This window comes from Protopterus annectens, chromosome 11.part0, assembly GCF_019279795.1.
Source record: "Protopterus annectens isolate FY-2018-M chromosome 11.part0, PAN1.0, whole genome shotgun sequence".
Classification (NCBI taxonomy): domain Eukaryota; kingdom Metazoa; phylum Chordata; order Ceratodontiformes; family Protopteridae; genus Protopterus; species Protopterus annectens.
This window is the reverse complement of record NC_056745.1, coordinates 255939503-255956294: the sequence shown is the minus strand read 5'-3', so window position 1 is coordinate 255956294 and position 16792 is coordinate 255939503. Positions and strand designations below refer to the sequence as shown.

General features: G+C 44.5%; 1 protein-coding gene across 1 annotated transcript in view; it reads left to right on the top strand.

The window, feature by feature from the left end:
- Positions 1 to 946: 946 nt before the first annotated feature.
- Positions 947 to 16792, top strand: part of LOC122815308 (ethanolamine kinase 1-like) — a 389068-nt gene continuing 373222 nt past the window's right edge. Inside the window, exon 1 of the mRNA XM_044087691.1 lies at positions 947 to 1084. Coding sequence (XP_043943626.1) covers positions 1026 to 1084 — 59 coding nt within the window. The 5' untranslated portion in view covers positions 947 to 1025. The remainder of the gene's footprint in view (positions 1085 to 16792) is intronic.

Here is a 16792-nt window from a genome sequence, read left to right as displayed (position 1 = left end):
GCAAGAAAAACTGAAGAAAATGGCGTCTGCTGCATATTTTATACCCCTGTCACACTGACGTCGGGGAAGAGGCGACGGCAACTGACGCCGGACCTAGACTTTGGAATTCAGGACGACTGAGGGTAGCCTGCCAGCAGGAGAATCCAAGTGTAATGACTGCAACAGTAAATGCACTCTTAACATCTACATTTATGGTAAGTGTACACAACTGTAATTTCTTTAGAGACTTAATTGTTGCCTTTTCTTAAATTTCCTTCTATTGGTATTTCAGGTTAACAGTCTTGAGTGTTCAGTTAGCCACTGGTGCATCACTCTGCCTGTGCTCTCTAGTTTTTGTTTATATATTTGGTTATATAACCATATTCTTGTGTGGTGGAAAGATTGATTTCTTGAATTTCTGCATTTCAGCAGAGGGGCTACAGGATGGACAAAAAAGTAACATTTTCTATGAAGATTTTGTCAAATCTGAAAAAAGTGCACTGTTGATATTGCTGTCACCCTTTAAATATTTATGAATGTGTAGGGATATATGGATCATCTTATTGACTCAACTTTCTGCAAGCTGTGACCCAACAAACCCATTAAATCAAATGTGCTTCCATCAGCCAACGTTTTATAGGTGGGTGGGTAATCGCCCCTTATGTGGGATTTTGCTTTTTGTATTATCTTGACAAATGGAAATAACTCTTGAATCTGCAATTAACATTTAGTGCTAGCTGTTAAATGGGCGTGTTGTATCATGAGTCACTAAAAGGTGGTTTATCCAGGTAAATGAATACTCTCCTTTAGTCTCAGACATTTTGTCTTTCCCATCTGTTTAAAAATGTTTAATGGTTAAATCTATCAGTTTTGTACTGTTATTTACTAATGTAGCAGAGCAAACAGGTGTGTGACATGAATGATGACTGGTTTAATACTTTTCATACTTGCTGTTTTTCTGCAGTCTCATTGCTAGACAGCTAGCTAAGTTCCATTCTATTCATGCTCATAATGGCTGGATCCCAAAGTCTAACTTGTGGCTGAAGATGGGAAAATACTTTAAGCTTATCCCGACAGAGTTTGAAGATGAAAACATGCAAAACAGGTGAGGAATGGTCAGAATGTTCCACTTAATGGTTCATTGCACTGGTTGAGCACTTTTCCACTACTGCGGTGATGAGGTAAAAATTTGTTTAAAAACTGTTAACAGGGTTGCGTAATTAGACATTTTTTGATAAGATGTGAAATTCTACTTTTTAAATGTGAACTTTGTTACATTCTGTATACTGAAATATGAGCAGATTTGGTGACATCTAGCTTTTTGGTTCGACTGCATTATTAACCCTGAGTAGCATCCTGCCTTCGCCCAGAATGATACCACAGTATAAGGACAAAATGATTGACTTCAACAATTGGCTAAGCTTCTGGTGTCATTCAAAGGGGATCCAGTATTTGTCTGCTTGGGAAGACATGATCGACAAACCACAATGCTTTGCCAGAGATGGTCTGCACCTGTCACCCCTGGGATTCAGGTTACTGGCTAAAGCTCTTGCCACCCCTATAGTGCCTTTTTTAGGCAAGGTTCAAAGGATAAACCACCATCGTAACAGATACAAGCATGCAAAATCTGAAGGTAATGCTATTCAGTGCTAGAAGTCTAAACCTCAAAATGCACTCTCTCGAGGCACTCTTAAAAATGGAGAACATAGATATCTGTGCAATGACTGAGACCTGGTTCAAGGCTCCAGAGAGCACCCCTGCAATACCAGGCTACAATTCTTACCACACTTTTCAGCCACAAAACCAAGACCGAAACGCTAAAGGTGGAAGGAGTGTCCATATTCACCAAGGATATTCATACCTCCAGGCTAGTTGCCCAACACAATGCATCTGAAATTCTCCAGGTGCAACTAACACTAGGTAAGACTGCAATCCAAATTGTAGCTTGCTACAGATCCCCCACCATACCCCAAGATTCTCACTACACCTTCCTAAACATACTGGAAAATATTAAGATACAACCAAACACCCTAGGTGATTTCAACTACCCTGCCATTAATTGGGAAAACTACTCTGGTACCAACTCCTTTTCCCAACTGTTCTTGGAATTCATAAATTCCAACGCCCTGGATCAACTAATCCATTGTCCCACCAGGGGCTCCAATATCCTAGACATGGTCATTACCAACATGGGACCAGATGTCATCCCAGGTTGTGTACTACATGAACTACAAACTGAACTGGCACCCCACCTAAGTGTCATGTTTAATCATAGCCTCACCTCAGGCTTCGTGCCCACTGAGTGGCGCACGGCTACAGTTATCCTGCTCCACAAGGGAGGGTCCACCTTGGATCCTGGGAACTACCGCCCCATCAGTCTGACAAGCCTGATCTGCAAGGGCATGGAACGCATTATCATGGAACTTATAAACAAAGACATTGGCAACCTCCAGACACTGGACCCCACCCAGTTTGGGTTTGTGAAGTGAAGATCTTGTCTCCTGAATCTGATTGACTTCTTTGATTCAGTTTCCAGAGCTGTGGACGAGGGTAAGGAGGTCCACACAGCCTATCTGGACCTTGCCAAGGCCTTCGACACCATCCCCCACTCTGGAATCATAGAGAAACGTACTAAGCTGGGCATAAATCCCTACGTCACTTGATGGGTTGCCAACTGGCTTACTGACAGAACCCAGATTGTAAAAGTAGCCGACTCCAAATCCAGCTCCAGACAAGTGGAGTACCTCAGGGTTCAGTCCTGGGACCACTCTTGTTTGTCATCTACTTCTCTGAAATACAGGCCAACACTAAGGGATTCTGGCTAAGTTTGCAGATGACTGCAAACTGGGAGCCATTATTGAATCCCAAATGATGTAGATATTCTACAAAAGGGCCTTACAGAAACAGATGCCTGGTGCCAGAGCCATGGGCTCAAGCTTAATGCCAAGAAATGTATAGTCATCCCCTTTGGAAAAAAACATGTACCTATGAACTACCACATAGGTGGCAGGACACTAAACATCGAAAGTGTGATGAGAGACTTAGGGACACAAGTGGACAGTGGTCTCACTTTCGATAACCACATCTCCACAACAGTCAGGAAATCTTTCTACGTGGCACACCTCATCACGAAGGGCTTTTCATCCAGAAAAAAGGAGGTCATTGTCCCACTGTACTCATCCCTCATTAGACCCATTATAGAGTATAATGCCCCATTTGGTATGTACCTCAAGATATCTGCAACAGCTGGAAAGGCCACAGAAATACCTCACTAAAAGAATCACAGGCCTAAAGCAGATGCCATATGCTGACCGTCTAACAAAAACTCCAGCTATACTCTGTGGCATATAGTCTACTGAGAGGCGATCTCTGCTTAACATACAAGGCCATGTCAAACCCTGAGCTGTTGGACATGCTCCACTTAAAGAAATCCCAATCTCTGAGCCACACGCTCCAGGGATCTGAACCTCATCACAATGAACAAAACATGCTGGAGGGATAGGTTCCTGACCCAGAGACTCCCCATACTCTGGAATAGACTGTCCATGCATGTCAAGCAGAGCACCTCATTGGCCCCTCTTCAAAAGGAACCTTGATGATTGGATGGGAGATAGGAAATTCACCCCGGGGATCATGTCTGTCGCCCTGCTAGACAGGTTCCCAGAGAAGTAAATATTGTGGGAAAAAATTTCCAGGGAATTGTTATGGCTAGGCTTGCATAGGCCTTGCGGCCAATAGCCTAGTACCAACCTATGAATCTATAAATATCTGTGTGCCTTTTGTGTTCATGATACCTGAGCTGGAATATACTTTTAGGGGAATTTGCATATCTTCCACAATGCCTTAATAAAAGCAAGTGTGCAGATCTTTGCACAGACCTCTTTCTGTGTAATTTATACACCCCAGAGATAGAAAATTGCCTAGGTAATGGAATATAGGATGTCCTTCTATTCCAGTAGTCTACTAGTGGGTTTACCCTTCCGGTCAGCTTGTCTGGCCAGGTTTTCAAAGATTTTCCAGTCCCTCTTGGTGTGTCGGACGTGTGACGTGCAGGCACGTACGTGGGCCGTAAAGGTGATGTCTGTATGCACCAGCCCTCAGAACTTTTCAGCCACCAGCTGTATGAGAGGTGTTCCTAATTGCGGACATCGGATCTGTTGCGCATTAAAGATAATTACCCCATTGGGGCCTTTCTTCAGTCCTTTGTATAGGGTAGCATGCCCGAAGAGTAAGTGCAATTGTGGTCATCAAATTCCACATAGACACCCACGACCAGTCTCTCCCTTGTCTGGGTAGGGAGCACGATTATAAAAACTGCCATCTGTAAACGTTCATCCCAAAGACCCTTCTCTGCCGCTTACAGGCTCTCGACTTATACCTTGAGAAACAGCGCCTTAGACAGAGAACTGTTGGTATGGAAACTGCCTCCAATGCCCCATCCGAACCGCCAAGGAAGAGGGCCAAGCCCATGCGGCTGCCTTCCATTGTGCCTCCCTCTGCTGCTCCTCAGCCTGTAGCCGTCATCAGCTTGGCTGAGGACCAGGCTTCTGCCACTACAGATACAGCGGGTACCTTTCAGGAGGCCGCACAATCTAGAGTGGATGACACATCTGGGGAGGATGTACCGGTGCTTGTTAGACACTGGGGGGGGGGAGGGGGCAGTACTTCCGAAGGGTGCTTCGGACCCGGCCTCCGCCACTCGTATGATTCCTTCCAGGCCTACCACCAGCCAGACATTGGCTAGGCCTTCGTAGAAAAAACAAAAGACCAGACATATTTCTCCGACACCAGAGGCCTTACCTGACTGGCAGGCTTTCAGCCAGAGTCTCTACAATGCTTTCTTGGCCCTCGGGCCCTTCTCTGAGCTCACCCCTGTGGCTCCACCTCTCCTCGGCCCTAAACCTTCATTACCTGAAAGGACTGTGAGCCAACCTGCAGAGGAGGAACTGTCCTCTGAGGGCTCCCTCTCCTACTCTTCCCATATTTCATCCCCCCTGGGGTATGGATCCCCTGAAGATGCCTCTGGTGAGCCTGATTCCCCAGTGGAAGACCTAACCTTTGCAGACACTGTTAACCTGATGAGAGAGCACTTTAAGTGGGAATGCCTCAGTCATGTCTGAGGCACAAAAAAGATTTTATGATCTAATTCAGATGGAATCACCAAATTCTTCTCCTATCCCACCTGTCCAACCTGCTTTCCTAGATGCATTTGCTGCAGCATCCATTAAACAGGATTCCCAACCACCTGCTCCTCGAAGGTCAGACAGATTTATAGATGGTCCCTGACAGACAAATTGCTTTTCAAGTGCCCTTCAGCAGACCCTGCCACTATTTCCATTTCTACAGACAGGGAATCCAAACTACTCCCTACTACTACTGTCCTGCCTGCAGATGACAGCAAAGCCATGGAGAGGTGGGGAAAAAAGATTTATACTTCTGCTACCCTAGCTTTTAGGGCAACAAATTACCAGTCTCGCATGGCTAAGTACTCCCTGGCTCTTCTGGGCAAAGCATCCAAAGAGCTTAACGACATTCCTGACTGTGGTGCCAAAACATCCTTGTTTTCCTTACTCGGGCTTGTCTCACAAGTGAACAAGCACTCCCTTAGGTGTGCATACTACGCAGCTGAGGCCTCAGCCAGGTCGGCTGCATCAGCATCCTTGCTTAGAAGATATTCCTGGCTACGTCTGCAGCCACTCCCTGTTGATTTCAGAACCAAGCTCCTAGATGCCCTCTTGGACCACTCTGCCCTCTTTGCTGCTAAGGTAGCTGGTCTGTTCGTCTCTGCAGCAGAATGGGAAAGAGCTTCATGACCTCAAGCACCTCCTTGTCTCTCCAATCCCAAAGTTTCAGAGAAACTTCCCAGCTAAAACACAATTAATAAGAAAGACATCAAGGCCTTCAGCGCCCCCCCCCCCCAGGTCTAGAAAGCCTCCCAGGAAACAAAATTGCCCAGCCAAAGATCTCTCAGGCCTATGGACAGAGGCCTTCCTTTCCAGACAGGGCAGGCAGTGTCAGACTGCCTGCCACCTTTCCTTTCCCCTCATGCCACCATCCTCTGATCCACCCTTCTCTCTCACTGTGTCTCTGCCTAGTCCCGGATAACAGACAAATGGGTCTTATCCATCCTGAAGGATGGATACTGTATGACTTGGATCACTCCCCCTCCAAGACTGCTCATCCCTCCCCCTCCCGCATCCCAATGGTTCCTCCTACCCCAGGTCTTAAACAACCTGCTACTGCAAGGCATCGTAGAATCAGTCCCCCCCCTGCTCGAGGGAATGGTTTCTACTCAAGAATTTTTCTGGGGCCCTGAAAGGAGGGACCATGGATGTCCATCCTAGATCTCTCCCACCTCAACCTCTTCTTAAAGGTTCCCTCCTTCAGAATGCTCATCTTACCCACTCTCTTACTACTCATTCTCCCTCAGGCTTTCATGGTAACCCTGGACATAAAGGAGGCCTATCTTCACATCCCCATAACGCCTACCACCAGGAAATGCCTCAGATTCATAGCAGGCTCTTCTCACTTGCAGTTCTGTGCATTGCCTTTTGGGCTCTCCACCTACTCGGTGTGGACCCAGCACTCATCCTCTAGAATTCAGGGTTCCACTCCTTCCCTGTCTTCACCAAGAATTAAAATGGTGGCTTGCCCAAGTTTCCCAGAATCCAGGCCTGCCCCTACAAATGCCCAACCCTTCCCAGATCATGCACACAGATGCCTCAGACCTGGGCTGGGGGCAACTCTGGGCCCAAGAACAGTGCAAGCCAGGTTTGTGGATAGACAGACACAAACAAATGCACAACAATCTCGGGGCAATGACAGCAATACTCCTCGCCCTGCAGGCCTTCCAACCTTCCCTTCAGCAGGGCCTCTTAATAATCTTCACAGACAACACCACAGTGTTGTGGTGCCTGAACAAGCAAGGAGGGTCAAAAGTCCTACCTCCTGTGCAGACTAGCTCTACAGGTATGGGATCTGGCAGTCTCCTAGGGAATCTTCCTCAAGACAGCCTACATCCCGTCCCAGCACAACTCTCAGGCAGATTCATTAAGCAGAACCATATCAGACAACCACAAATGGATGCTGTCAAGAGAAGTGTTCCTAGATCTGGTCCACAAGTGGGGTATTCCTCAGATAGACCTGTTCGCCTCCTCCATAAACAGGCAACTCCAGAACTGATGCTCCTGAACTCATGACCCGAAGGCATTGCAAACATACTCTTCTCAATGTCATGGAAGGGGGAGGTTCCTGTATGCCTTCACCTCCTTTCCTCTGATCCAGAGGGTCCTACTGAAAATTCAGCAGGACTCGCCGAAAATCTTGCTGGTGTCCCCCTATTGGCCAAGGCAGCACTGGTTCCCTCTTCATCTGTCCAAGGACAATCACCGCAAGTTACCCCCCTCAGTGGACCTACTCACACAGCACAAGGGGGCATGGATACACCCACAGTGGCAGTCTCTGCATCTCTCCCATGGCGGATAGGATTTTGATCCCCTTTAGACACTTGTACAGTGAGGATGTGCCTTCAGTCGTGCAGGAGGCCAGGAAACTCAACACAAGAAAATCTTCTCTCTCCAAATGGAAAAGTTTTTCCTTTTGGTGTCATAAGAGACTGATGGAGCCCGCTAGACAGCGACTTGCCTCTGATTCTGTCCTACCTTTGTGAACTTTTGAAGACAGGCTTGTCATACTCTTTAAAAGCACACTTGTCTGCCATTTCTGCCTGCCTATCTATGGATCCTCCGCTGGCATCCAGATTACCAGCCAATCTCTTCCTGAAGGGGTTTCTGCACCTCAGACCTCTCAGGAAAACCATCCCCTCCTCCCTGGGATCTTAATTATGTGCTAGAAAAACTCACCTTGCCACCCTTTGAACAGTCTGACAAGGACGCAAAGTTTTGCACATGGAAAATGGTCCTCCTAGTAGTTTTGACTTCAGCCAGGAGGGTCTCAGAGCTTCAAGCCCTTATTGCTACCTCGCCTTTCCCGGTTTTCCATCTGGACAGGGTCACCCTAAGGGTAAACCCTTCCTTCACCTCCAGGGTGGTCAACGACCTTTCCTTGAATCAGGCTATTTGCCCTAACCCTCAGGGAGATGGTGAGAATCCTTCATTCCCTAGATGTCCACAGACAACTCTGATTCTATTTGCATAAAACTAAACCTTTTTGCAAATCAGACCAGCTGTTTGTCTTCTTCCACCCTAGAGCTCTCTGGAAGGAGGTAGGCAAACAGACCATTTCATCATGGATTGCCAAGGACATCTCGTTTTGCTACACACACCATGGGAAGATGCTTTCAGGCAATGTTAGGGCCCACTCCACAAGAGCTATGGCCTCCTCTGGTGCCTTTTTCAAAGGCCTGGGCACCAACTCCATTCTGGAAGCAGCCACCTGGTCCTCTGTACACACCTTCACCAGACACTACAGATTGGACCATATATCCAGAGCCAGGGCAGGTTTTGCCAGGGCTGTCCTGCATGGAATCCTGGAGTCTTCTACCAGGCCACCCCACAACCTATGTTGCAGTATTCCTTCCCTCCCACCTTCCCCCTTTTTAACCTTGCACTTGCTCTCTCCAGCTCAGGGACAGGCTGTGTCCCTCACGACTGGTTCAGTCTGGGACTTATAGTTCTGAGGGTTGGTGCATACAGACGTCACCTTTATGGCCCACGTACCTGCCTACTACATGTCAGATGTCCGCACCAAGAGGGACTTAGAAATGCTTTGGAAACCTGGCCGGACAAGCTGAACGGAAGAAGGGTAAACCCGCTAGTAGAATACTGCAACATGGAAGAGAAAGACATGTATGGTTATGGTAAGTTTTTACACAACTTTCCTATATACTTGCATTCATACACTACTTGGGTAACTTTTATATCTGGAGAAAGAAGAGCATAAAATTAAGTTGGTTTTTCTCTGTTGGAAGTGTCTGTTTAGCAGTAGTGTGCTATTTCCTAATGTTTTAGGAGAATGGGGTTTCTGAGAAACTTGTACTAAATAAGGCATGTCTTCTGTCTAAATGGCAATTTATTATGTTTTAAAGCAGCAAGTCTGACCTTTCTAATTTGGAATATTATATATTTATATTCTTTTGAAAAATATTGTGTTTTGTTTATTTTTTTAATTTATCTTGAGTTTAACTGGGAAAGTCCATTGGGCCACGTTGAGCTCATTTTCAATGGAGGCCCGAGAGAAAAGCTCCAAATATAGTTTTACAATAACAAATAGAAAATGAAACAAAAATTGCAAGTAATACACATTTAAAGAAATATCAGATACAAAATGACAAAGGCAAATTATTCGCATACACATTATACACATTTTATAAATATTAGAAACACAGTGACATGATGGTCATTTATTTATAGCAGTTTGTCTACTGTATACTTTTCTAGCTAGTTTCACTGTGTGTGAGGTATTAACTGGAAATTGTCCACTTTTATTAAGCATCTGTTTGGGTTGTTTGATTCTGATAACTTGTTTGCAGTTAAAATCTTTCTCTAGAGGCTCCTTTTAAAGGCTCACTGCTGCTTTTCTGCTGTGAGAAACATTTCTGCAGTTTGTTTCCCACCCTCTCTATTGGTATGCTGTTCTTATACCTGGTGGTTTTGCAGTTGCCCGACCCTACTGTAAATTTGATCTGGGACACTCCTCCCAGTGTCATTACCTCATTCTACCCAATACTGGGAGAACATTTGAGAAGGCCAATCCACTTAGTTTCTGCTCCTCCTTTCTCTCTCTTCACTTAAAAAAAAAAAATTCTAAGCTTGTTTCTTGCCTTTCCTGTGGGTAGTCTAGTCTGGATACAGATTTGCTGTGTCCAGGACTATTTGTGGGCTTCTGAGCCCCCAAGCCTTTCTCTGTTGGAGGGAAGCCTTCTAGCTTAATTTTGTTTTAGAACTAGCCAGTTTTTTAGTTTCTGCACTCAAGTCTGTTTCTTTGAGCTCAGCACTTGTTCAGAACTAGTTGTAAGCACTAAATAAGCTACAAATTACTACAGCACTCACCTTTCCTCACTTGTCTAGAGGAAAACCGTTTCTAGTACTTAACAAATAAGCACCTATCCAGGCATGTCTAAGGGTCAGCTCCCGTTGTTTTCTCCTGTCTACCTGATGAATCTGGGCATCTTGGGGCAATGCAGCAATTGCCTCATGTACACAGACAACCCTGTCCTCCTACCACCCAACACTACAACCTGTGAGAGATGCACTTATATAGCCAAACTGGAAGCAAAGCTCTCTTCACCCAAGATTGGACTAGACAGTCAAGAGGAGAAGGTAAACACCTGCACGACACCACACTAGGCACATAGTCCCACAAAACCTACACTACCAAAACACACAAACACACCTTAATTCGCAGAGGCTCTCAGTAAAAACCTGCCCAAGCAACAGGGACCTCCAAAGCAGAAACACAAGCAACCTCCACCCCCCAACACAACCCAAATGACACATAGCCCACAAACTGTGTGCCACTCAACCACAGCCCATAAGGACTAACAACATACCCAACACTAGTCATAGGTGACTATATAGTCAGGCACACTGATGTTCCACTCACCAGGCTAAACAAGGAGAAAGTTACTGTCAGCTGCCCGTTGGGTGCCAGGATCTGCCACATAACTCATGCACTCAGGTCACTCCACAACAAGTACAAATATGACTCTTGTCATTGTCCATGTTGGTGTGAATGACCTGAGATGTACCTCCCTGGACTACATGAAAAGGGACATGGAGGAGCTGTCCAATCTTGTAGCCCAGGCAGGTTTGACCCTAGCCCTGAGTAGCATCCTGCCATCACCCAGAATGATACCACAGTACAAGAACAAAATGATTGTCTTCAACAATTGGCTAAGCTTCTGGTGTCATTCTAAGGGGATCCAGTATCTGTCTGCCTGGGATGACATGATCGACAAACCACAATGCTTTGCCAGAGATGGCCTGCACCTGTCGCCCCTGGCATTTTGGGTACTGGCTAAGGCTCTTGCCACCCCTATAGTGCTTTTTTTAGGCAAGGTTTAAATGACAAATTCAGCACTGTAACGGGTACAAGCAAGAAGAATCTGAAGGTATTGTTACTCAGTGCTAGAAGTCTAAACCTCAAAATGCACTCACTCTAGGCACTCCTTAAAATTGAGAACCTCGAAGTCTGTGCAGTGACAGAGACCCTGTTCAAGGCTCCAGAGAGTACCCCTGCATTACCAGGCTATAATTCATACCACACCTTTCGGCCACCTAACCTGGACCGAAACACTAAAGGCGGAGAAGTGTCCATATTCATTAAGGATATCCACACCTCCAGGCTAGTTGCTCAGCATAATGCATCCGAGATTATCCAAGTGCAACTAACACGGCAAGACTGCAGTCCAAATTGTAGCTTGCTACATATCCTCCACCCAGGATTCTCACTCCTCATTTCTTGATGCACTGGAAAATGTTAGGGTACAACCTAACACCCTAATAATGGGCGATTTCAACTACCCCACCATTAACTGGGAAAACTACTCGTGTACCAACTCTTGTGCTCAACGTTTTCTGGAATTCATAAATTCCAGTGCCTTGGATCAACTTATCCACACCCCCACCAGAGGCAGTAATATCCTAGACCTGGTTATTACCAACATGGGCAACCGGTGCTCCACACCAGAGGTCAGTTCCTCGTTGGTCAGATCCGACCACAAGCTAATCACCGTAGACATCCACATCCCTCCCCCACCCCCCCATTAGGGAAATCACCGTAAATGTTTTCTCCAAAGCCAACTTTACGCTTCTTAAGATACAAGTGGCAAACTTCACGACACCCATGCTGACAGACAATAGAGGCATGACTGCTGAATCCTACACAAATGCACTTTATAAGCACAGTGCATGGATCGTGCAATCCCTAACGGAACCAAGATGCTATCCTCCAAAAAAAGGAAGTCAATCTGGTGGTACCCTGCCATAAACTCTACAACAGAAGAAAAAGAAAAAAAACTGTTGCAAAAAGAGTAAAATCCCGTGATTGGAGAATCTCCCTGGTCAGCCTCAGTAAGAAGCTGAGATCCGTCATAAAATCCTCCAAAGCTAGTTACGAAAACAAATCGCCACTGATTCTAAAGACAGCCACAAAGCATTCTATAGCTATGTCAAGAATCTCAGTGGCAACACTCAGATCCGCTCTGAGTTACAGCACAATGTCACTAAATATACAGAACCAACTGATATTGCCAAAATCCTGGCAGATAGGTTCAGTGCTATCGTTACTCCCCTCTCATCCCCTAAAGGGCCCATCTCTATACCGGAAGAATGCAAAGTTCCTGTAAACACGGCTGCACAGGTAAAAAAAACCCCACACACTCCAAAGCCAAGAACACAGCATCTGTGGAATCTGACAACATCCCAGGCAGTGTTCTAACTACAGAACGAACTGGCACCCCAAGTACCATGTTCAATCATAGCCTCACCTCAGGCTATGTGCCCACTGAATGGTGCACAGCGACAGTTATCCCAGTCCACAAAGGGGGAGCCACCATGGACCCCGGAAGCTACCACCCCATTAGCCTTATGAGCCTGGTCTGCAAGGCTATGGAATGTATCCTTGAACATATAAACAATGACATTTGTAATCTCCAAACTCAGGACCACCCGAACCCAGTTTGGGTTCGTAAAAGGCAGATCATGTCTCCTAAACCTGATAGACTTCTTTGAAGCAGTCACCAAAGCCGTAGATGAGGGTGGGGTGGTTCACACAGCCTATCTTGATCTCGCCAAGGCTTTTGACACATCCCCCCACTCTGGAATTATAGGTAAACTCACTAAACTAGGTATAAATCCCTATGTCACAAGATGAGTTGCTAACGGGCTCACTGACAGAACCCACACTGTGAAAGTAGCAGAGACTCAAATCAAACTTCACAACAAGTGAGTACCATAGGATTCAGTCCTGGGTAGGTAATATAAATATATCATATAGAATGTGTGACAGGTTGTTAAGATTAGTTGAGTTTCTGGAGGGGTTTGTTGATTAGTTTGTAGGTAAATGTCTAACTTTAATTGGTCGTCTAAGTACAACAAGCAGCTTTTCATGGGGGAGTGTTTTTGATAAGGATCTTGTTTATGGCTGACTATAGAGAAGGAGTTCTTGTCGATTTTGGTATATTTAGATGGAGTAAATATCATGATTTTGGATTTAGATGCACTGAGAAACTAGGTGATTATTCAGCATCCAAGACTTTGTGTGGGAGAAGGCATCTTGAGCTAAATTCATGAGTTTGGGTTGAGATTCGGCAGAGCAAATGATGGTAGAGTTGTTAGCATATTGGACGAGTTTAGCGTTTGTGATGCACTGATGGAAGTCATTGATAGATGTTAAATAGTAGGTTATTCCACTTGATGGCTTGTTGTCTCTTTGAGAGAGAGCTGGTGGACCAGTTGATGGAAGGATTTGATTGCTTTACAACTTGTTGAAGTTTGTCTTGCTTCGTCCAACCATGAGCTTAAGAAATGGCATCTAAACAAAGTGTTCACTGTAACTCTGGCCACTCTTTACACTGCCACACTACTGAGAATTGCATTGTAAGAGCACACTATATACAACCATAGGAAAATTAAAAATAAGTAAATAATAGGAAAGATCATATAGATGCTTTTATTTAAAGAGAAATGCTTCATGGGGATGTACTGTTTTGGAATGTTGCCATCAAGGGATTTGATGAGATCTTAGTCTGTAACCAAACGGCTGATTACATGGTCACTTTCCATGTGTGGCCTTCATATGTTATTTATGCTGGAATGTTTGAGGATGAGATGAGATCCTAGTCTGTCATCAGATGGCTGATTTACCTGATCACTTTCTGCCTGTGGCTTGCATATGCTATTTATGCTGGAATGTTCTGCAATATGTTACTGTCAAGTAGGGCTGTACTGTGTTCTCATAAATGGAATTTATTTGTTCTAATTATCCATAAGTCTTAATCAAAGTGGACATTGACAGAAACATTTGTTTGACTTTATTTTCTATGAGTTCTGGACTGTTTCATGCAGCAATTGAAAAACATTATTTCTAACAGTCAGAGACATCTGGAGCAACTTTATGTAGGACAGCTTGTTGAAATTACTTCCCTTGTCCAAAGTAGTTTTAATTTGGCTGGGGGCACATCACCTTGAAAAATGTATGATTTTTAATATTAGGGAGAGAGAAATTCTAATATGTCTTCCTATTCAGTGAAAGTCTTGATCTCAACAAAATGGTCTTAAATCATATGTTTAGTATGCAGTCTGTTTGTTGTATATTTCACCAATTTAAATAGTTATTTAGCAGGAAGTGATGACTTTTGTAGTGCATCCATGTAGTCCCTTTTTGACAGAAAAGTAGCTCCTAAATATTTCATTCTTTTTTTTTTTTTTTTTTTGCTTGAGGTTGTGTATAATCATGTATTCATGATGAACTTTTGTATGGTAGTTGTTTTAACAAGACTACAAAACAGAAGAGACTAAAAGATCTACAGGATTTTATCATAGGAAATTAGTAAAGCCTAAGATAAAGATCTTAGTGCTATTGGATCATCTGTATTAATGTTGGCACAGACACATCATGTAGAGCTTTCCTGATGCTGAGAAGAGCAGTCCTTTGTGGGCTTTGGAGGATCGATGGTTGGCTAAGGCTGTTCCATTGCCTGTTTAATGTTTTCTGAGAAACAAATTATTATTTTTAAGCTAGGAAAAGGTATTTTTCTTGGCTGCTGTGTGATTTTTTTGTTTTAAATGGGAGCAAGCTTTTTTTACTTTTGTGATAAGTTATTAAAACATGTTTAAAACTGTGTTTTCAGTGGGGAAGCAGTGTTTATTTTACTTTTTGGGGTCTGGGAAAATGTTTAAAGTGCTCTTTTTATGTTTTTGTGGGGGGAGTTATTTTTTGTTGCTTTCCTTCTTTACCGACCATTGCTGCCAAGCTTCTCTGGGAAATGAGTACCATGTTTTGGCTTATTCGTGGAGCAAACTATTGATCACTCAGTCAGACCTTCCAGTCATACCCAGCCACAGGTGGGTGACTCTACTGTAACAAAGGCTGGTTCCTCAGACTGCTAATCTTTTTCTTCAGATCTCACTGGTGTTGTCCATACAGTTACCATAGACTGGGGGTAAGCCACTTCCTTTGCAGCTGTTGTGGTCCCCGCCAGTGGGCAAGGAAGTGGTAATGGGAGAAGGGGCAGGGAATGTGTTGTGTCGATTTCTGGGTAAGCTGTTGCTAGCAATACTGGGTCTGTTTCCCCTAATGTTCCCATCAAAAAGAGACTAAGCTAATTTGGCCTTTACTTGTGTTCAGAGAAACTGACACAGAAATTTATTAGGCTTGGCTTAGGGTTTTTTGCTGATTCTTGATCCTTTGGTTTCTGTTTAAATTAAAAGTGATTCCTGTTTCCATGAAGAAGTTCAGGAAGTGTAATACGTCTGGGAATGTGAAGAGACAAATGCAGTATTGTCTCCTCAGGTTTCCGATTCATTTTCTGAGGAAAGTATGGTATCTTGTTCTCCCCGTGAGGGATTCTCTTTCTCTGAGACTAATTACAGAATTGAACTATTGTTTTCAGTGGGAAAATACTGAGGTTTCTTAGTCCATTATAAAATATTGATTTGCTGTAACTGGAATTTTCAGAACCCTCACCCATTCTCCCAGTGCTGGCAGCATTGGAGGATATTATGATTTCCCTGACAGCCAACTCACTACCCCTAAGAAAGCCAATAAAATTTACAAAACATCTCAGTATTTCAGTTTTTTATACATTAGTCCCAGACCTGACCCAGCTGCTATAGCTTTAGTTACTTCAGCTGCTGCCAAGCATTTTCCTAATTCTAAACCTTTTTCTAATGTTTTGTCTTTCGGCTTAGGGGTCGCCACAGTGGAACTCTGGTCTGCTAATGATTGGCAGTCGATTTTCACGAACGCTGAGGTGCCAGCTTGACGTTCAACCTTCAACAAAGGCATGCCTATTTATGCATGAATTTTGAACGCCACCCAATCGCGGGGAGGACATGCAGACTCCACACAGAAGGCACTCCCTGCACTCCAGCTGAAAATCGAATGGGAGAACCTCTTGCTGTGAGGCAACAGCGCTACTGCTGCACCACCGCGGCATCTAAACCTTTTTCTGATAAGGATGTTACACTTTTTTCCCAATCTTATGAAAAGATTTATGCTTCTGCAACTTTCATTTTTAAAATTCTGAATAGTCTGGCTCATATGTTACTGTGAGGAATCTTTTAGTTTCCCTTGAGAGGAAAATCTGCTTTGTGTAGTTTTGTTTCTTCTATTTCGTAGGTCACTGTTCATGGTTTTAAATGTGCTTAACTCTGTAAATAATACTTCCACGGCTGCTGCTACTGGTACTATTTTAAGAAGGTTTGCCTAGCTGCATTCTCAAAACCTTCCATTATCATCCTCATCTTTCGGCTGTTCCCGTTAGGGGTCGCCACAGCGGATCATCTTGTTTCCGTTTCTTCCTGTCCTCTGCATCTTGCTGTGTCGCACCAACCACCTGCATGTCCTCTCTCACCACATCCATAAAACCTTATCTTAGACCTTCCTCTTTTCCTGTTACCTGGTAGCTTCATCCTTCGTGTCTTTTTCCCCAATATACTCAGCATCCCTCCTCAGCACATGTCCAAACCAACGTAATCTTGCCTCTCTGGCTTTGTCTCCAACCTTCCAACCTGGGCTGACCCTCTAATATACTTATTCCTAATCATGTCTACCCTCGTCACACCCAGTGCAAATCGTAACATCTTTAACTCTGCCAGTTCCAGCTCTTAACTCCTGCCTTTTTGTTAGT